This window comes from Rhineura floridana, chromosome 14 (assembly GCF_030035675.1).
Source record: "Rhineura floridana isolate rRhiFlo1 chromosome 14, rRhiFlo1.hap2, whole genome shotgun sequence".
NCBI classification, from domain to species: domain Eukaryota; kingdom Metazoa; phylum Chordata; class Lepidosauria; order Squamata; family Rhineuridae; genus Rhineura; species Rhineura floridana.
This window is the reverse complement of record NC_084493.1, coordinates 30,792,093-30,812,739: the sequence shown is the minus strand read 5'-3', so window position 1 is coordinate 30,812,739 and position 20,647 is coordinate 30,792,093. Positions and strand designations below refer to the sequence as shown.

General features: G+C 43.1%; 2 protein-coding genes across 3 annotated transcripts in view; one reads left to right on the top strand and one right to left on the bottom strand.

Moving 5' to 3' along the window:
- Nucleotides 1-9,722, top strand: part of IDH3A (isocitrate dehydrogenase (NAD(+)) 3 catalytic subunit alpha) — a 35,308-nt gene extending 25,586 nt beyond the window's left edge. Inside the window, exons 9-11 of the mRNA XM_061595106.1 lie at nucleotides 975-1,059; nucleotides 5,292-5,444; nucleotides 7,812-9,722. Of these exons, the coding sequence (XP_061451090.1) occupies nucleotides 975-1,059; nucleotides 5,292-5,444; nucleotides 7,812-7,895 (322 nt within the window). The 3' untranslated portion in view covers nucleotides 7,896-9,722. The remainder of the gene's footprint in view (nucleotides 1-974; nucleotides 1,060-5,291; nucleotides 5,445-7,811) is intronic.
- A 2,118-nt stretch (nucleotides 9,723-11,840) lies between these two features.
- ACSBG1 (acyl-CoA synthetase bubblegum family member 1) overlaps nucleotides 11,841-20,647 on the bottom strand; it is a 51,947-nt gene continuing 43,140 nt past the window's right edge. For both annotated transcript variants that reach the window (XM_061595486.1, XM_061595487.1), the window contains 4 exons: nucleotides 20,363-20,580; nucleotides 16,383-16,522; nucleotides 14,757-15,003; nucleotides 11,841-13,267 (listed from right to left, as the gene is read on the bottom strand). In XM_061595486.1, coding sequence (XP_061451470.1) covers nucleotides 13,191-13,267; nucleotides 14,757-15,003; nucleotides 16,383-16,522; nucleotides 20,363-20,580 — 682 coding nt within the window. In that variant the 3' untranslated portion in view covers nucleotides 11,841-13,190. The remainder of the gene's footprint in view (nucleotides 13,268-14,756; nucleotides 15,004-16,382; nucleotides 16,523-20,362; nucleotides 20,581-20,647) is intronic.

The following is a 20,647-nucleotide window of genomic DNA, read 5'->3' as shown; positions in this document are numbered from 1 at the left end:
GATTATTGGCTGGGGTTTCCTTTAGAACTCATATGACCCCTGTTTTAAAACAGCTGCATTGGTTGCCAGTTTGTTTCTGGGCCCAGTTCAAGGTGCTCACATCAGTGTTTAAATCCCTAAACGACTTTGGTCCCAAATATCTGAAAGACAGCCTCCTTCCCTACAAACCCTCTTGGGTGCTGAGATCTTTTGGGAGATCCACCACCCTTGGAAGTTCGGGGGGTGATGGCCCGGGAGAGGGCCTTCTCTGTGGCGGCCCCTAAGCTGTGGAACTCCCTCCCCACTAAGGTGCATCTGGCAACTTCATTGTACTGCTTTCAGAGAATGCTGAAGATTTACCCTGGCCTTCGACACTTGAAATGTGTATTTTTAGGACCCACCCTATTTTCTGTGATGTTGTTTAGGTTGTTTTTAACTATTTTTAATTATGCGTTTTGAAGTTGTTGTGGCCCGTCTTGGACCTTTGGGTGAAGGGTGGGTAATAAATTCTAATAATAATTATAATAATAATAGTATGTTTGATTTATTTAGTCTGTGGTGTTGCTCTGTGCTAATTGGAGGAAGGGTAGGATGTAAAAATAACAGGTAAACAAATGGAACTCCAGGATATCTAAAAAGTGTATCAAAGTACTTCACTTGCCGCCAGCTTCTCTTGGTCTTCGTGTCCTGCAGCTTTCTCCCTTGCCCAGCCATCTTCTCCATTCCTTAAACCGTGCTTTACACCGTCCTGCTCCTGTTTGCACCACGTGGACAGGCTGGATATTACTGCAGTTGGGTCCCTGCACTCTGCTGCCAAACACTCTCTTTTTGTGCTTTTGTCCTTGTGAAAGCTGTGGCCTGTTTTCCGCCCAACACTGTTTCTTAGCTTCCTTTTTTCCCAAAAGTTCCCAAGTACACAGTATTTTTAACATGACCTGCTAAAGGGCCTAGATGTACTAACTCCAGCCTTTTTTGTGTTTTCATTTTCCTTCCAGTGATTTGTGTGCAGGCTTGATTGGGGGTCTTGGAGTTACACCAAGTGGGAATATTGGTGCTAATGGAGTTGCAATCTTTGAATCGGTAAGGCTTCTGTTGTGAAATGAAATCCTGAAACTACCTCCTAGCCGAAGCTCTCTGGGAGGTTTACAACAATTAACAACATTAAAAACAAGTATACAAATTTAAATCATACCAAATTAAAACCCATAAAAACCAATAGGCAACTTAAAACACATACTATTCAAATGCTGTTAAAATGCCTGGGAAAAGACAAAAGTCTTGACCTGGCGCCGAAAAAATAATACTGTTGGCACTAGGCACACCTTGTCAGGGAAATCATTCCATAATTTGGGGGCCACCACTGAGAAGGCCCTCTCCCTTGTTGCCAGATTCCCTCCAAGTAGGCACCCGGAGGAGGGCCTTGGATGTTGCGCATAGTGTATGGGTGGGTTTATGTCGGGAGAGGCGTTCCATCAAGTATTGTGGTCCCAAGCCGTGTAAAACCAGCACCTTGAATCAGGCTCGGAAACATGCAGGCAGCCAATGCAAGTGGGCCAGAATCGGTTTTATATGTTTGAACCATTTGGTCCCTGTTACCAGTTTGGCCGCTGAATTTTGCACAAGCTGCAGTTCCCAAACTGTCTTCAAAGGCAGCCCCAGATAGAGTGCATTGCAGTATTCTAACTTGGAGGTTACCAGAGCATGGAAAACTGAAGCCAGGTTGTTCCTATCCAGATAGGGGTGCAGCTGGGCCAACAACCGGAGTTGATAGAAGGCACTACGTGCCACCGAGGCTACCTCAGCCTCAAGTAACAGAGATGGTTCTAGGAGAACCCTTAAGCTATGAACCTGCTCCTTCAGGGGGAGTGCGACGCCATCCAGGACAGGTTGGACGTCCATCATCCGGTCAGAAGAACCACCCACTAACAGCATCTCAGTCTTCTCTGGATTGAGCCTCAGTTTATTAGCCCTCATCCAGTCCATTGTTGCAGCCAGGCACTGGTTCAGCACATTGATAGCCTCACCTGAAGAAGATGAAAAGGAGAAATAGAGCTGCGTGTCATCAGCATACTGATGCCAACGCACTCCAAAACTCTGGATGACCGCACCCAACGGTTTCATGTAGATGTTGAACAGCATGGGGGACAGAACTGAGCCCTGTGGAACCCCATACTGGAGAATCCACGGGGCTGAGCAATGTTCCCCAAGCACCACCTTCTGGAGGCGACCTGCCAAGTAGGAGCAGAACCACTGCCATGCAGTACCTCCCTCTCTCAAATCAGCCAGTTGCCCAAGAAGGATACCATGGTTGATGGTATCGAAAGCCTCTGAGAGATCAAGGAGAATCAACAGAGTCACACTCCCTGTCTCTCTCCCGACAGAGGTCATCATACAGGGTGACCAAGGCTGTTTCCATGCCAAAACCAGGCCTGAAACCCGACTGAAATGGATCCAGATAATCGGTCTCATCCAAGAGTGTCTAGAGCTGGCCTGCAACCACTCGTTCAAGGACCTTGCCCAGGAGTGGAACATTTTCCACCGGCTCATAGTTATTAAGATTTTCTGTGTCCAGGGAGGGTCTCTTCAGGAGTGGTCTCACTACCGCCTCTTTCAGGCAGCCAGGGACCACTCCCTCTTGCAGAGAGGCATTAATCACTTCCCTGGCCCAGCCGGCTGTTCCATCCCTGCTAGCTTTTATTAGCCAAGAAGGGCTTCTTATTTACTTTATTCAAAGGTGAAAATAGTACATTGAAATAAAAAAAATTAATATCCAAGTTATTAATGGCAGCAAGAATATCGATATTACAACACTGGAAACATCTAGATGAGCTGAACACACAGGTCTGGTACACAAACATTTGGACAATAGCAATCTTGGGGAAAATCTCACTGCATCTTCGATTCCTGAGAGGCGCTGCAAAACCACAAACATATCTATATGGTGGAGATTTATAGAATACACTTCACAACAAGATTTACATAATCAGCTTTCTTCATCAGCAAAAGCTATCTGATTTTCATGAGTAAATACTATGGAACACACAGGTTTTCTGTTTCCCAAGCCTTATACTATACTGGTCATTCGAACTGTAAGATACTCACCTGTATATATACACTTGCCTATGTACTCTTACATGTCTGCATATGTGCTACATCGTTATCATAAATATTGGCAGGGGGGAGGGGACTGGGGTTACATTTATTTTGCTGTATCTATGTTAAATTTTTGTACAACAATAAAAGGTTATAAAAAAAGCAGCCAAGAAGGGCAAGGATCCAGCACAGAACTGGTTGCACAAACCTGTCCAAGCACCTTGTCAACGTCCTCAAGCTGCATCAACTGAAACTCATCCAAGAAATCAGGACAAGGCTATGCTCTGGATACCTCGCTTGATGCACCTGCTATAACACTGGAGTCCAAGTCCTAGAATCATAGAATAGTAGAGTTGGAAGGGGCCTATAAGGCCATCAAGTCCAACCCAACTCAATGCAGGAATCCAAATCAAAGCATACCCGACAGATGGCTGTCCAGCTGCCTCTTGAATGCCTCCAGTGTCGGAGAGTCCACTACCTCTCTAGGTAATTGATTCCATTGTCGTATGGCTCTAACCATTAGGAAGCCTTTCCTGATGTCCAGTCGAAATCTGGCTTCCTGCAACTTGAGCCGATTATTCCATGTCCTGTACTCTGGGATGACCCAGAAGAGATCCCAGCCCTCCTCTATGTGACATAGAGGAGGATGCTAAAGATTTTATCCTGGCAGTGCCTAGCAAATTCATTACAGCGGGCCTCAGGTGGTTCTACCATGTCCTTGGGGCGAGAGTGTAATAGCCCCTGGACAATTCTGAAGAGCTGCGCTGGGTGGCAGATTGATGATTTGATAGTGGCAGCAAAGTTTTTTTTTTTTTGCTGCCCTCACTGCCCCTAAATACAGCTTAGCATAGGCACTTAGCAGTGTGTGATTGCATCCACCAGGAGTTTGTCTCCATCTGCACTCAAGCAGTCTCCAATATTGTTTCATTGCTCTCAGCTCTGGAGTGTACCATGGAGCCGTACAAGCACTACACAGGAGAGGGTGCTCAGGAGCAATTATGTCAACTGCCCGGGTCATTTCTGAATTCCACAGTTCAACCAGGATTTCAACAGGAGCACCAGCCCTATCAGCCGGAAAACTCCCCAGAGCCCTTTGGAAACCATCCGGATCCATTAGTCTCTGGCGGCAGACCAACTTAATAGGTCCCCCACCCTTGCAGAGGGGAAAAGCTGCTGTAAGTCTAAACTTCAGCAAGCCTTGCTTATGGCTCTGTTTTTTGTCATGGCTGTGGTTGGGCTTTCTAGAAAAGCAAATACTTCTGTCTTCAGGGTTTAATAAGTTCATTGCAGGGCTGTTCAAATACTGGTAACAAAGGATATTGCTGGATGTAACACTACTTTGAAAACAAGATCTGAGGCATAATTAGTTTAGGCTCTTAACTTGGGTGTGTTTCTGTTTTTGAAAGAAATTTAAAATAGCAAATAAGGAGTTCAAATCCCCTTCTCATACATACTGCCAAGCATGTTCCTTCTGAATAAGGTGTGTTTTTTTAATGTTGACTATTGTTCACTTGGAAAAGGCTTATAGTATCTTGGTCACACACTGGTGTGATGCAGAGGTGGGTTGAAGCAGTAACTTCTCAGTTCCTGCAGCTGGCCACTGCCCATCTTGCAACTTCTCTTGGCAGCAGGAGGCAGCTTTTCTTGAGTGGAATGGACTGCCTTCAAATCGATCCCGACTTATGGCTATCCTATGAATAGGGTTTTCATGGTAAGCGGTATTCAGAGGGGGTTTACCGTTGCCTCCCTCTGAGGCTAGTCCTCCCCAGCTGGCTAGGGCCTGCTCAGCGTGCCACAGCTGGGGGGCAACTGGGCTCCTTAGGAGTATGCAGCTTGCCCACGGCTGCACAGGTGGCAGGGCACGTAACCCTTAGCCACTCACAGTGGGGGTGATCTTTAGCTGGCCCTTGACACCCAGGAGACACGAGCGGGGATTTGAACTCGCAGACTCTGGGCTCCCAGCCAGGCTCTCCTCCCCACTGTGCTATACCAGCTGTAGTATTTTTGAGTACCCATTCTTGTACCCATTCTTAAGTAGCTCCCATTAATTTTCATGTCATCCACTTAGTACAAAAACCATAATACCTTGTTTCATGTAATATTTCACAGGCTATGTAAAAAGCACCAAGTTGTTAAGCTGGTGCAAGATATCCACTGAAAAAATGCTTTAATCCACAGAATCAGTAGGTCAGCGTGATGAGAGTTTGTTGTCTTCATAGGTTCATGGAACAGCTCCAGACATTGCTGGGAAAGACTTGGCGAATCCAACAGCGCTTCTCTTGAGTGCGGTGATGATGCTGCGACACATGGGAATGCCAGAATATGCCACAAAAATAGAAGATGCATGTTTTGATACAATCAAAGATAGGAAGGTATGTCTTGTTAGGGTTCGCCTATCACTGGTGAACTTGTGATTAAGTTTCTACAGAAAGTGATTCGGATAGAGCCAGAGCATAGACTTTGCCATTCTGGAGAATTGGTTGGAACGTCTTTATTGTCCAGTGCTCCCAACATCTCCCGGTCTCTGCTACTAGGTCTATAACACCAGCACCCCCATAAGTTAACCCTTGATTAGTCTCTCAAATGATTGCTGTGCAGTACAATTTCTAGCTAAGAAATTGTTATGCTAGCAGTATCTATTATTTGGGGGTTGGCACTAGGTAGGGGACAAAAATCCACGTTTTTGGGTCTAGCAGCAAGAACCTACAGTTCTGCATGAGTGCCTTGCAAAGGGGAGAAGCAAGTGGTTATCTCTGGCTGCAGTGTAGGTCATCTTACACATAAACAAGATTGGTGTCTTTGGGTTTAATCAGGCTGTGGTAAAAAATGAGAGCAAGTAATTGATTGACTGTTCATCCCAGTGCTACATGTTAAGTGAGTATACGGATGGTGAATACGATTTTGACTAGAAGCCCAGAGTGCCTTTGGCACTCAAATATTTATAGGAAGCACATGGGGAAAGGCTATTGCTCAGTAGTGGAGCTGTCAGCTCTGCACTGAGACAGCAGTGTCAATGGGGGTGCAGGCAGGGCTGGAGATTCCTTGGTAATTGCCAGGCCGTAAGTCCTCAGCCGGCAGCTTGGCTATAAATCTGCCAGGCTAGCAAGGAGGAAGCAAGATAAGGGCAGAGACCGTTCAAAGCTTACGTGCCAAGCCAGAAATCCAGAAGAGACGTCAGTGAAGGTCCGGGTCTAGTTTGCCGAGAGATCAGTCCAAGTCAAGGTTCAGGGGATAGGAAGACACACAGTGGTCACGCCTGACGTTGTAGTCAGCAACAAGCTGAAGCCAAGGTTTGACTTTTAAGGAGCAGGTTTGTCAGCAGGTGTGAGCCATCAGCGTTTTGGCCTTACCCCTCTTCTGCCTGACCTTCTGTTGTCTACGTTCTGCAGGTGAGGGGGGAGTATCCTGTTCACTGTCTGCGTCTGGCTGAAGGGCTTCAGCTGTGTCTGGGGTGCTGTGCAGCTGAGGGGCAGAAGGAGCTGGATTCTCAGGAGGCTCCTCCGTTTCTCCTTCTGGGTCTGCTGCTTCTGGGTCTGCTGCTGTTACTCCCAAGTCATCCTCGTCTGATGAGTCCTCTGACGGGGCCATGACAGGAGCCTAGCTTCAGACCTTGGCGTTTCCAACTGAAAAGATTGGGACTATCAAAGCTGTTAGCCTTCCCTCTCCTGCTTGCGGGTTTCCCATGGGCAACTGGTTGGCCACTGTGAGAACAGGATGCTGGATCCAGCAGGCTCTTCTTATGTTCTCTCGCAAGGCTGAAATCTACTCGCACCTTGACCTAAGGGTTTTGTGTAGCAGGCCTTCAAGTCTCTGCCAGAGAACTTTGGGAGCTGCCACCAGTTGGAAATAAACAGTACTGAGTGGGCTGCTCTGCCTCAGCAGCTTAATAGGTTCATAAATCCTATCAAAGTCCTACAACATCTTGCCAAAAGACAATCTCATTAAACTATTGAGGAAGCCACCTTCTGCTCCCTAGATGAACTCTGAGAAGGTTGCATGTGTGATTTGTTTCAGTAAAACATTTTCAGAGAAGTAGATATGGGTTGTTCTCTTGGTAACCGGGTTCCCACGTCGTATTAAAGCATAGTTTAAAACAAGCTGGTTTAATGTGACTGAGCATTGTGCCGGTTAACACTCCTCCGACTTCTCACTCTGCTCCTCCCTGGCTACTGTTACTAAAGTTTGTTCTTGATTTACCACTTGTTTCTTTGGAGGAAACAAACCTGGAGCCTGGGTCCAGATGACTTGACAAGCCAGACTCTGACTTGTTTTGCCTGTGGTATAGGAGGAGCACCACAGGAAGTTTTGAGCAGCATGCACTACTGTACAACTTGTTCACATTAAACCATGGCTTGTTTTTAAGCTATGGTTTAATGTGATAGGTGAACTGGCCAGTGAATTAATTTCAGCTCAACCCAGACTTACCAATAATTATGAAGATGTCACAATGAGATGGAGCAGTTGGCCTCTTCTCTCACCACAAGTGCTAGGCACAGGGTACTTCTTGACCATCCCAGTTTAGTCGGGCACCACTTTGTAAAATGTCTAGTCCTTAAGTTGACTAACTGGAAGAACCTCCTTCAGCTAAGAGTTCACACAAGTCTTATAACTCTGGACAGTCAGCTTGTGTACACAGAATGGCAACATCACACTATGTGTCCAGATCCTGGAGAAGCCTACATGGTTGCACATGGTTGTCCTTTCTTTGTCTCACCTCCTCCTCCCCTCTCTATTTTCAGGTCTTGACCAAAGATTTGGGAGGTAACGCAAAGTGTTCGGAGTTCACAGCAGAGATCTGCCGCAGAGTAAGGGATAAAGAATAAAGCTTCTTCATAGCTTGTCGGTTTCAGTCACTCCTGGTGGAATCTGTTACTAAAACACATTAGCTATCTGCAATACATATCCATTTTGTTTGTCTTTCTCTTGAGGAAAGCAAACTTTTAGACAGGGAGCCTCTTTGTTAAATAAATTCAGCTCTAATGGATGCAATTATTCTTGTGCCTGCGTTTTGGTGGACTTTTTCCAAGTGCTTGTTCTTTTTATTTATTACATATGAAACACATTTTTATAGAACAAAATTCCTTTTAGCATGAATTGCACGAAATGGTCAACCTTCTTCCATTTCAAGTCCTCCTGTTTTCCAGAAACACTTGATGTTAAGTCTCCAGATACGCGGAAGTTAAAGGAGGCTTGGTCTGTTTAAAAGTCTGTTATCCATTAGGAATACAAGAGGGAATACAGCCTCAAAATAGCACAATATATTTTTCTAAAGCAAAAGATCTATATGAGACTAGAAAAATTGTTGAAAAGAGCTCCATCTGTTCTTGCACGTGAAACCTATCCTTCAAAAGCATAAATAAAGACTTGCAACTGTGGGAATATTAAATGAGTTTCAGCTATTGTATATAAAATGGAAGGTATCTCTAACCTTTTGGGACTGAAAGAATACTGTTAAAAGTACATTTTGACCACACTTTTAGACTTCAGAGTTTCTCTACACATTACCTATTTGCTCTAGCATTCCTCAATGAAGATTAGTTATACAACTTGATTTTGTCTGTTACATATTGTGAAGGAATGTTTAATGCTTTCCTGCCTAGATGGATATCAATGTATACTTTACAACTGCTACTGTAATGTAATGGCTTTTGTATTGTGCTCAAGGTTTGATATAGATCTTCAGTTTACATTTAAATAGGCAAGTTGGTAATTAATGGATTTCAATCCACTCAAATGGAAGATGAATGACAGACTATACAGCTGATCTGAGGCAGAAGGAGGGATCATGGGAGGCTCATAGCTGCTGCTAGCAACAGCAGCCCTGCATGTCCTCGTCTGGCGACATGTGGTAATACAAATTGCATGACATGGTTATCATTGAGCTGTGCCATCCCCCAGTCAGCAGCAGATGAAGTGGGACAGAGAATCTCCTGGTATAATTTTGTATGTGTTGTATTTAGCAGACATTACAGGGGGGCAGGGCAAAGGAGGAGGACATGCAGGGATGCTTTGCAGCAACTTGTGTTTTCCATCAGGTCTCCATTTCAGCCATAGTATAAGGAAATGTATGGGTTTTGGGGGGGACGGGGAGGGAGAGAGCACTCTGACTGAATGTTGTTGGAAGGCCATAACCTGCCACCTTCACGCATTATGTGTGGGCATACATGTCATAAACCTTTTGAATGTGTTGGAATAACACCCATGCTCAGACACTCTCTCCATTGTGCATGGTACACTTGCAGTCTATCCCAGGGCTAATATGAGAGGTGTGACTGAGCCTGTAGCTGGCCAGTGACTCCCTGTCTTGCATGTTTTTTTCTCTCCGCACACACTGAAGCCAAACCATGCAGAACTACTTGGCTTTACCACTACAGTTTCCCATTTCAGTGTCCAAACAACCAGAAGTAGTGATGAGACTGTGAGGTTTGGGGAGCTTTTTTTTTTTACTTTTTACTTCCGCATTGAGAGGCATACCAAGAGGTAACTTTCAGTCTTGCATATTAATATGGGTTTCTCAAAGAGCTTGGCAACAGAGCTGTTGCTTGACCAGAGTGTGTTGTATTCTTGCTGCTTCCGTCTCTTGGATTGTACTAAGTGACAGGGGTTACCATTAGTGCACAAAGCGAGGAAAAATAAAGACCTCCCAAAGATATGCCGCTTTTGTTTGGGTTCTTACAATAGATTAGGTCGAAGTGCTTTGACCAATCCAGCCTACAGAAGGCTCATGTACCTCTGTGGTAGCCCATAAACGCAGCTCTGGGCACACCATCTACAAAGTGGAAGGCAAAATTGGTCCCCTTGAAAACTTTTGCTAGTAGCTTACACCTTGCCCATTTAGAGAAATATTGGCATGAAGAAATACATTTCAGAGCCTTTAAGCTGTTAAGCGGTGGATGTGCAATGGCCCCAGTCCCGAATCATGCTGTTTTCCATTCAGGATGTATGCAGTGGTTGGTTAATCTGTTTAAAAACCTTTTGATTGAAAAATAAGCTGCTCACAATTTAATGTGTAATTTAGAATTCAGAAACTGGGCAGCCAGCCACTTAGAGGTGTTGTGTCTTCTCCCTCACACAAGAGAATGCCTCCACATTGAAGTCAGTCTGTGCCAGTCTTCAGCAGCCTGGTGCCCTCTAGATGTTTTGGACTACAACTTTTAAATGGCCCCAGCTAGCACTGATGTGCTGGTTGAGGTTGAGAGGCACTGTAGTCCAACACCTCTGGGGTGCGCCAGGTTGGCAAAAGCTGGCATATGCCTTCTCCCCCCCCCAGTATTGTTTTATTTGTATCTGCTTAAATTGCCAAACTCATTAATCAACTAAGGCTGCAATCTAATACATCTACTCAGATGTAAGCTCCATTGGGTTCAATGGGATTTACTCCCAGATAAGTGTGTATTGTATTGCAGCCTAAGACTACTTTAATTGGACAACAGCCCTTATTTCCACGGGCTTAAGACATAACTGCATTTTCCCTGGGTCATGATCCACAAATATAAAAAATGTTGAAATTCCTACAACTTGTATGTGATTTTAGCTCTGTCTCTACTGAAAGGTACAAGCATACTTGCTAAGAAGTAAGGTCCATTGATTTCAGGGTGACGTTCTGCCTAGTAAGCTTGTTTTTCCATTTCCACTTTACATACACGCTCTGATCCCATTGCGTATATTAAAGCGGGGTATGCCTGTACATCATAGTGTTCTTGTGACAATGCCCAGGATAGTTGCTTTGGTCTATTCCAGCAACAACTCTGGAGCATTAGAGACATTAACTGGTTTACTGTGACAAATTAGCTTTTGCAGGCAATGGTGTACTTCATCAGAGAATTAAGATGGTGTTACTTACCAATACTGTGTTTGAAGTATAGCCACTTGACACTTTTTAGTAGAAATGCAAGAAGCTGAATTCTAGTGAGTCAGGCTGTTAGTCCATCTGGCTTTGTATTACCTTCACTGACTGGCAGTGGTTCTCCAAGGTTTCAGACAGGAGTCTATTCTACCCCTACCTGGAGATGCCAGGGCTTGAAGCTGGGACTTTCTGCATGCAAAACAGCTTCCCTACCTCTAAGTTACCACCCTTCCCCTTATAACTTTGGTCCTTCCCATTATTAACCTGAGATGGGGCATTCTAAGGAACCTGGATCCTCACAGTCAGTATCAGATACTCAACATAGTGATGTGGAACCTGTGAGACTGCAGATGTTAGACCGCGGCTTCAGTCCATCCCAGTGGACAGGCCATGGACACTGGCTGGGGTGTGGGAAGTTGTAGTTCAATGACAGTGGCAAGTCAAGAGGTTCCTCCATGCCTCCTCTAGCCACTCTGCAAGCAATACAATCCTATGCATGTTTTACTTGGAAAGAAGTCCTATTAAGCCAAGTGAGACTTACTGCAAGGTAAATTGCAGTCTTAGATGCACATAAGGAATAAGGTTTGTGTTGTCTTGGTCTCTTACTACAATAAATCGTCAGCCTAAACCCAAGAGGCAATGCATTGCATCACAAGGACCAACTCCTTCATTTTATCCTTTGCATTCTGAAGGTCTTAGGTTTAGATCTTCAGATAAAAGTATCTTGGATACACTAGGGCCAGAAAAGACCTTAGAGAGTTCCTGTAAGTTTGAATAAAATCACAAGACTGGATGGACCAATGGCTGTTTTCATCCCCTGTTGCAAATTTTGAGACTTATGGGATGATTACCTAATTTTCTTTATTTATTCCTTAGCTGGAATAAAGGCAACCTGCATTCATGCAATAAAAACAGTCCCACAGTATTTAGTAAAAATTAGTATGTTCAGTTTCATTTGCTAAAAGACAAAAACGTATTTTAAAAAGTTTTAACAAAGAAAAGTGTCAAAGAGGAAGGAGTGCTGTTTCTGCACAGCTAAGCATTTTCACTCTAATCTATCAATTTCCCTTTCCAGCATCTGTAAATAGAGATGGAATATAAAAACAGTTTGGTTCACATTTTAATGAGACCCTACCTAATTCCCACTCCTCAAAACAATATGGAAACCAAAATGTAGCTAGATGGGAGGTTCCCAAACTGGCCTGCAGGTGTCATTCAGGTGGACCGTGGCATGTCTGTAAAAATACAACTAAAAATCATGCAATATCTAGCACAGTGCATTACAATTGCTACAGCAGGCAGAAAAATAATTAAGTGGCCCACCAAGACCCTCGGCAACTTTCAAGTGTTCTGTGGGGCAAGGAAAGTTTAGGAACCACTGAACTAGATTGTTTTGTTATGGTTAACCAGTCAAGTTAGGACAGCCTGAGTTTCCTCTCCAGGAAGAATGTGATTTTGCATGTCCTTTCAATCCATTGGCACATCCTTTCTTTCACATGGACATCTTTAATGGCATCATTAATTACTGTTTATTGAATTTATATCCCACCCTTCCTCCCAAAGGAGCCATGGGCAGCAAATATCCTTGTGAAGATTAAGTTGGTCACACTCAATATTGAGTCTTGAAATAGTCACTGATAAAAGCAGTCATTTCAGGAAAATGCAGCTTTCCTTAGAAATTATGTTTCTCTGAATTTTGCAGTGCTGTTCTCCAGCCAAAAACTATGCAAAATATGTACATTAGGGAAAGTGTGAATAAAAATGCATATATTAGTGAAAATTAACACCAAACTGCATTATACTTGCATGTAAAAATGCATACAAAATATCTGTATTAGGATAAATTCACACTAAAATGCTGATAATTTTAGTAAGGACTCTTTTTAAAAAAACCCACGAACATGAGGAAATGTGGCAAACTGAATTTAAGACTGGGAAAAACGGAGAAACAGGAATTGACAGATTGGTCCATACCCATCTATAAGCTGAATGAAAATTGACATTAAACTGGAATGTATAGTGGATTGGCGACTGGCACTTTCTGGTTTCTGTAGCCAAATTAGCAACATCTGGAAGTGGCGCACTGGAGCCCAGAATATGCTGTTGGTGTCACTTGTGAGAACTCCATAAGTATCTTCATAAGAACTCCATGCGCCTCTTCAAAATGGTGGCGATGTCAAACAGCTCCCTTTGAAAGATGGTCTTGCATATTCTACAGAAGATGCGTTTCATATTTTGTTGAAATCTGGATAGGAGTTCTGGACTGCTGTCTTTAATTTGTGTAAAAAGAATCAATTTCATCTTTGTACTTCTCAACAACAGCTTGCCGCTTTAATTTCATTGTCGGACCTAAAATGGAAGGGAATTGATACCAGGTTGTCAAAAGGAAGGTGTTTGTGGAAATGGTGGATTTAAGTAAAGTCTGACACAGAGGCTTAATGACCATACCTAAAGAAGGGCTTATTGGAGATGCTTACAGGATCTCTTTGCTGCATTTGACCTTGAATCTTGCAGTTTCACTTTACCAGGGGGCAGAAATCAAAATTTAGGAATATTTTTATCCCTCAGTCCAGAGAGATATGCTGTATCTAGAATTTTTTGAACTGTGTGAGGGGTACTTCTGCTCCCTTCACTTTCTTTTTTTTTCCAAGTTAATTTTTAAAAACATTTAAAACATCCCAGTTTCTTTTTATTTTATTTGCTCAATGGTGCAATTATTAACTAATATTTTTTCTTTAAAATGGGGATGCTTTAATATTTTTTTCTTCTCCCTCCAAAAAACAAGGAAGTAACCTCTGGTTTTTTTTCAGCCCCAGTTTAAGACATTAATTAAAAGCATGAAAAAGATAGACATTTTAGAAGTGTAACATTTATACAAGCAGAGGTTCTCAACAGGTGATCCCACCTTGGCTACCTGTTTTGTAGAGCAGTCAAGAGTTCAGTGGTGGAGCACATGCTTTGCCTGGTGAAGATCCAAAGTTTAATTGTGTGGCATCTCCGGTAAAACAGATCTCTAGTATCTAGACTGGGAGAGACCTCTGGTGGAGATGTCTGAGTAGACAGCATAGGATTAGGGAGCCATTGATCTGACTCCATATAAAGCAGCTTCCTGTGTTTGTCACTGGGGAGGGCTGACTCAACCCACTTTTTGTTTGGCTGCTTAAGAACACTGGTGACTTTTGAGCCCTCTGCATTGCCAGCTAAAGATAAGAGCATAAAATGAACTCTGCTGCATCAGACCAAAGGCCTATCTAGACCAGATTCTGTGCTCACAGTAGCTAACCATATGCCTGTGGGAAGCCTGCAAGCAGTGTAGGAAGTCAATAGCACTCTTCTGCATGTGATCCCCAGCAACTGATATTTTATGATGCCTCTGACATTGTAAGTAGTAAATAGCCCATGAGTAATAGCCATTGATAGCCTCCTGGACCCCCTACTGTTCGCCTTTCTTGGAAGACCCAATGGGATAGCATTATGCAAGGGGAAGAATTTCTCCACAACATCTTATACACCCCTCTTACATCCTCTTTACCTTTTTCCCAATCTAAAGAGCCCAAAACTTTATAACCTTTCCTCATAGTGAAGTTGCTCCAGCCTCTAGATCCTTTTTATTTCTTTTTTTCTGGGCCTTTTCCAATGCTACAATATGCTTTCTGAGATGCAGTGACCAGAACTGTACACAAAAGTCCAGACTGGTCACGCCATAGATTTGTGTAAAGGCATGATGATGGCGGCAGTTTGATTTTGAGATAGAATCTGCCCTTTTCACAGCAGATCAGAAGCAGTTTTCTCCTTTTACTTGAATGTTCGATTGTAACCCAGTCTTTGGAAAACTCACCAAATTCTCCACCAGAAATGGAAAAATCCTTTTCTAGGACTGCCCACTTCTGAATGCGCTGAACATTAGTGATGGCATGCAAGTTGACTCTGTCTATGCCCTCTTGGATGGCCCGATAAACAGCCTGATCTTTTATCCTCACAATCTCAGATGCATTCGGGGCTTTGCTGCCAACTTTCTGGCAAAACTCTCTGGCTTCTTGGGTCAGGCTGTCTGTAGGCTCAGATGTTTCAGGATCCATTGCACACTGGAAGAAAAAAAGAGACCCCTTTTGTATTTATGAGCTTTGGTGGAATATTCTCAGTTCACACATGCACTTACATTGCACACAGTGACTCCAGGGTTGAAAAAGAACCTGCATGTGTACAAGGCCACATTCACACCATACATTTATTCCACTTGTGAAGGGTGCTGAGAGTTGTTAGGAGACTCCTATCCTCCTTACAGAAGTTAACAGTTTTCAGAGTGGTTTAACAGTCATTCCCCCTTCCCAGGGACTGCAGAGAATTGTAGCTCTATGAGAGAAATAGGGGTCTCCTAACAACTCTGAACAGTCTTCACAAACGACACTTTCCAGGATTCTTTGGGGGAAGCCATGACTGTTTAAAATGGAATAAATGTATGGTGTGAATGTGGTCGTGAGTGGCTACCCAGACTGAACCTTTGTACTACCTCAAAATTAAAAGAAACAAATGAAAAATTCCTGCTGGATCAGGCCAAAGAGCAATTTAGTCTGGAGGTGGAGAGCCTTTTACAGTCCAAGGGCCATATACCTCTGTGGGCAACTTTCCAGGGCCCAACCTTCCAGAAGTGTCCAGGGCCAGAGGCAAAAGTGACACACAGAGACAGAAACACAGAGACACACAAAGCAGCAGAATTAAAATTAAAAACTTGGAAAAACAAAAAGGGTTTTTTGCCTCATTCAGAAAAGACATTAAAGTATGTGCCAGGTGAATCCCTCTGAGGATTGCATTCCATAGTTCAAGGATGGGGAACTTGTGGGCACTCCAGATGTTGTTGGACTATAACTCCCATCATAGAACAGTAGAGTTGGAGGGGCCCTATAAGGCTATCCAGTCCAACCCCCTGCTGAATGCAGGAATCCAACTTACAGCATACCCGACAGGTGACTGTCCAGCTGCCTCCTGAATGCCTCCAATGTTGGAGAGCCCACCACCTCTCTAAGTCATTGGCTCCATTGTCTTACAGCTCTAACAGTTAGGAAGTTTTTCCTGATGTTCAGTCGAAATCTGGCTTCCTGCAACTTGAGCCAGTCCTGTGCTCTGGGATGATCAAGAAGGGATCGTGTCCCTCCTCTGTGTGACAATCTTTCTTGAAGAGTGCTATCATATCTCTTCATCCTCCCTGATCTTTGGCTGTGCTGGCTGAGGCAGATGGGGGTGGGACTCTGACAACATTTGTAGGGCATTCAGTTCCCCGCCCCTTCCTTACAAGGAGCCACTGCTGAGAAGGCTCTTTCTCTTGTAGTTAACCATCATATCCTAACAGTACTTGTCCATGAAGGCAGTTCACATTTTCTGCTCAAAACTGAGTCATAAACTATTAAGTTACATGCATTCATTTGTCCATCCTGAAAAATTTTAACCTTGCTTGTGCTGCCTGTACCTTTAAAGTCAGTAACATCGACAAGAACTTCTTCTGATCTCCGATCAGCATGGCATTGCTAACGACAGGCAGTTCCCTCTTGACAGCATCTTCGAGGGGGACAGGAGGGATGTTTTCACCCCCAGCTGTAATAATGATCTCTAGGAACAGGAAACGTGTTTGCAAATGCACACACACATAAGACATTCCTCAAGGTGGAACTTGGCAGGAGGATATGTTGTTGTTTTACTCATCAGAAAACATACTAAGCAAGCCACCTACAAGTCAATCTAGAGGAGATGTTAAAAAGTCCTAAAGAAAGGAAGTGCAAGTGACAGCTCAGGCTTCCATGGAAGGGGGGGAAGGAAAGGGAAAAATGTAAATACTTTTGGAAAAGAGCACTTTTGGGTGCTGTGGGAGAGATCATGAATGGGATGGGGGAGAAAGTGAATTCTGTTTGCATTTTGATGAGAAATTACTTGATTCATACTTCTGTAACCAATATAAGAACTGAAACACAGTTCTCCTTTGAAATTTTCCAATGCAGTTCTCCAACCAAATAATGTCTAAAAAAGTGCATATATTAGGACAAGAGTGCACATAAAAATGCACATATTAGGACAAAATAACATTAAAGTGCATTATATTAGGAGAAATTGCTTGCAAATAGGTAATCTTAGTGAAAACTGCATACAAAAAATGGTTGTTTTACAAGAAATTCACACCCAAATGCTGGTGCATTTTTGTAAGGCTTTTTTTTTTTTTTAGGAAAAAAAATGTCACAGACTGCTGTGGAAATGTGGGGAACAGAATTTAAGATTGGAAAAATCAGAAACGAAGAGAAACTGAAATGGACAGATTTGTCCATCCTTAGACTTCACCCATGGGTGCTGTGTTAAGGAGGGATATGGGGCTTTGAGGACCACAGTTCAATGTTCATTGGGAATGGCCAATAGAAAATGAGGCTTAATCTGCTTCTGTCTGGCCTCATTACCACTAACAGCAGATGAGATGGTAAAATCTTAGGCAGACAAACACCTTGCCTATCACCTGCTACATGATCCTTTTAACTGGAGATGGCAAGAACTGAACCCAGGACCTTCTACATGCAAAGCAGGTGCTCTTGCCTTCCCTTAAGCAGAGTGAACTGCTGAGCCTCATGGATAGTGGGGAATTGCTATACTGAAGTGCTATCTACAAACCACCAGAAGAGAGCATGGCAGGACAATTCACTAAACATGTTTTGGATGGCAAAGGAGCTGAGAGTAGAAGAGGAAAGTCACAGACTGGTAACAAGAGGAGAAAGCACAGGGTGTTTTGACTGGGGACGGTCCCCCTAAAAACACCTAAAGTACACATTTTAAATTTTACTCTTTTTCTGAAGGAGGAACATGCATTAAAATGCTGATCAATTTCTGTGAGAACTTTTTTTTTTAAAGATTGCAAACTTGTATATTTGTATATTTGTTTTTAATAACTGTAAACCGCCCAAGGAGCTTCGGCTATGGGGCGGTATACAAATGCAATAAATAAATAAATAAACTTATTTGAAGCCCGGTGGTCACACTTGAAGTAGGCTCGTAAACAGCCACGACTCACCTGGAGGCTATGGTAAGTACAAACACGGGTTGTTTTGGAAATGGAGGAGGATCTGTTCTCTCTTTCTCTTTCCTCTTTTTTTCTTTTCAAGCCAACAATGTGCCTGAAGTTACTAACATAAGCATGAGTGCCCAAGCTGACCACTAAAACAATTGTGGACTAGTAACTTGAAACTGACTGATCTGCAAGGCTGATTTAAAGCCTTTAATCCAACTGGTAGGCAGAGATGGCTCTGAGTTTGAGGGGGCCCTTGGCAAACTGCCTTCTGGGTGGATCCCCTCCAACTCTATGGAACTCCCAGGTGAAACCAAGCAGGCACTGTCCCTGCAAAATTTCAGAGATCAGGTAAAAATGATTTTATTTCAGGAGGCCTTTGCATCATGAATGCTGCTCTAATGTGTTTTTCCCCCTAACTTGTTCATCAAAGTTTTAAATTTTGAACATTGCATTTTCTTTTTTCTTTGTAAAGCTGCTTTTAGATGACACGTGAAAAGCAGGACAGATTTTTTAAATAAATAATTTTTAAAAAAACACCTTGGTGGGCCTCCCTGGTGATAGGGAACAAAAGACCACCTTCCTTGGAGCAAAGGTGAGGTAGAAAAGACAGAAATCCAGGCAGCTTGGAACACAATTCAAAATGGAGGGCTACTGCAGTCAAGAAGAGACAGCTACTCTGCAAATCAGCCTTTTAGCAGATCATTCATTCAACAGGTGATTGGGTTAAATGACCTCTGAAGTCAGTTCCAAGTCTACTCGCCTAGTAGCCACAGGTGAGCAGGAGCCCCATGCAGGTGAGTATGCAAGGCTGGCAGCAAAGGGACAGATTGTTTCATCCCCCCCTTGGATGGCCCACTTGGCTTTTGTGGGAGCTGCAGAGGAAGGAAAGTCCCTTCCTCTACAACTAGCACAGAAGCACCGCAGGCTGGTAGAGGAGGGGATAGATCGCTCAGTTCCTCTGCCACTACTCTGAATAATAGACGGCACCTTTTTTTTTGTTTCTCTTTCACTTTTTCAAATCTTCAGATAGGAATGGGAGGAGCTATCCATTTCAGTTCTCTCAGTATCTCATCTTTCCAGTCTGAAATTCAGTTCTCCGCATTTCTGCAATAATTTTTTAAAAATCCTCATGAAAATTTTACAGCATTTTAGTGCAAATTTCTCCTAATAAACACATTTTTGTAGGCAGTTTTGACTCGTGCACATTTTTGCAAGCCATTTCTGATCACATAATACATTTTTGCTTGCTATTTCGTCTCACATTTTTGTAAATGTTTGGCTGACAAACTGCATCGCAATGAGACTTTTTGAAGGATGGCTGTGTTTTGGTTTTCATATTGTTTCAGAAAGTGCAAACTTGATAGACTTGGCTTGAAATGCAAACTGAATTTAAATTCTCATCCATCCCTATCTTCAAGTTCATTTCACCACATTTTCATATCAGTTTGCATTTTTTTAAAAAAATTCTCACAGAAATTGATCAGCATTTTAGTGCATGTTCCACCAAACATGTTTTTGTATGCAATTTCTAATATAAACAGTTTTGCAAACCATTTCCCCTAATATCGGGCCAAGTTCAAAGTTCTTGTTTTGGTCTACAAAGCCCTATACAGCTTGGGACCAGGATACCTGAAAGACCATCTCACCCCTTATATACCAGTCGATCACTGCGCTCTGTGGGTGAGGGCATCCTGCAGATACCATCTTATCGAGAGGTCCATTCTGCACAACATAGGAAGCTGACCTCTAGTGTTGTGACACCTACACTTGGAATTCCCTCCCCTTAAATATTAGACAGGTGCCATCTCTGTTATCATTTCGGCACCTACTGAAGACCTTTTTCAACAAGCCTTTTAAATAGAGACCTTATCCCAGTCTGCATCTGTGCAGGAATTGCTTTTTAAGATGTTTTTAACATTGTTTTTGAAATGTATTTTTAAGATGTTCTGTTTTAAGATGTTTTTAAAGATGTTTTGTTTTAATATGTTTTTAAGTCTTTTGTTTTTAAGATATTTTAAAGTGCTTTTAGTATTTTTGTTTGCTGCCCTGGGCTCCTTCTGGGAGGAAGGGAAGGATATAAATTAAATAACTAATGCATGCATTTTTGTACATTATTTTCAATAAAATATGGATTTTTATGCACACATTCCCCTAATATGTGCATTTTGTACGGGGGAGGCGCTTGTTGGAATACTTCATCACAAAATTTGGAGAAGTGCGGATTATGAACGATAGCTTGGTTTATGTATTTGTTTTGGGAAGTGTGCACCATGTACACCACCTTGAGCTCCTTGGAGAAAAAGGAGGTATATAAATGTAATAAATAAATAATAATAATAATAAATAACATTCCACTCAATTAAGAATGCCTGGGCAACATAATGCGGCACATAGATGCATCTCACCCTTAATTCTTCCAGTGACATAGAGAAACCCATCCCTGTCTATCTTCCCAAGGTCTCCGGAATGCAACCAGCCATCTTCATCAACCGCTTCCCTAGTCTTGTCCTCCATGTTTAAATAGCCCATGAAAACAGTCCGTCCCCAGAAGCAAATCTCCCCGTTGCCATGCTCATCCTCATTCATTAACTTCACTTTGCAACCCGGGACTGCCTTGCCGCAGCTGTAAGGGAAGGAGAACACAAACAGCCACAGCTGCAACAACATCTTAAAGCCCAAGCAGTGGACAT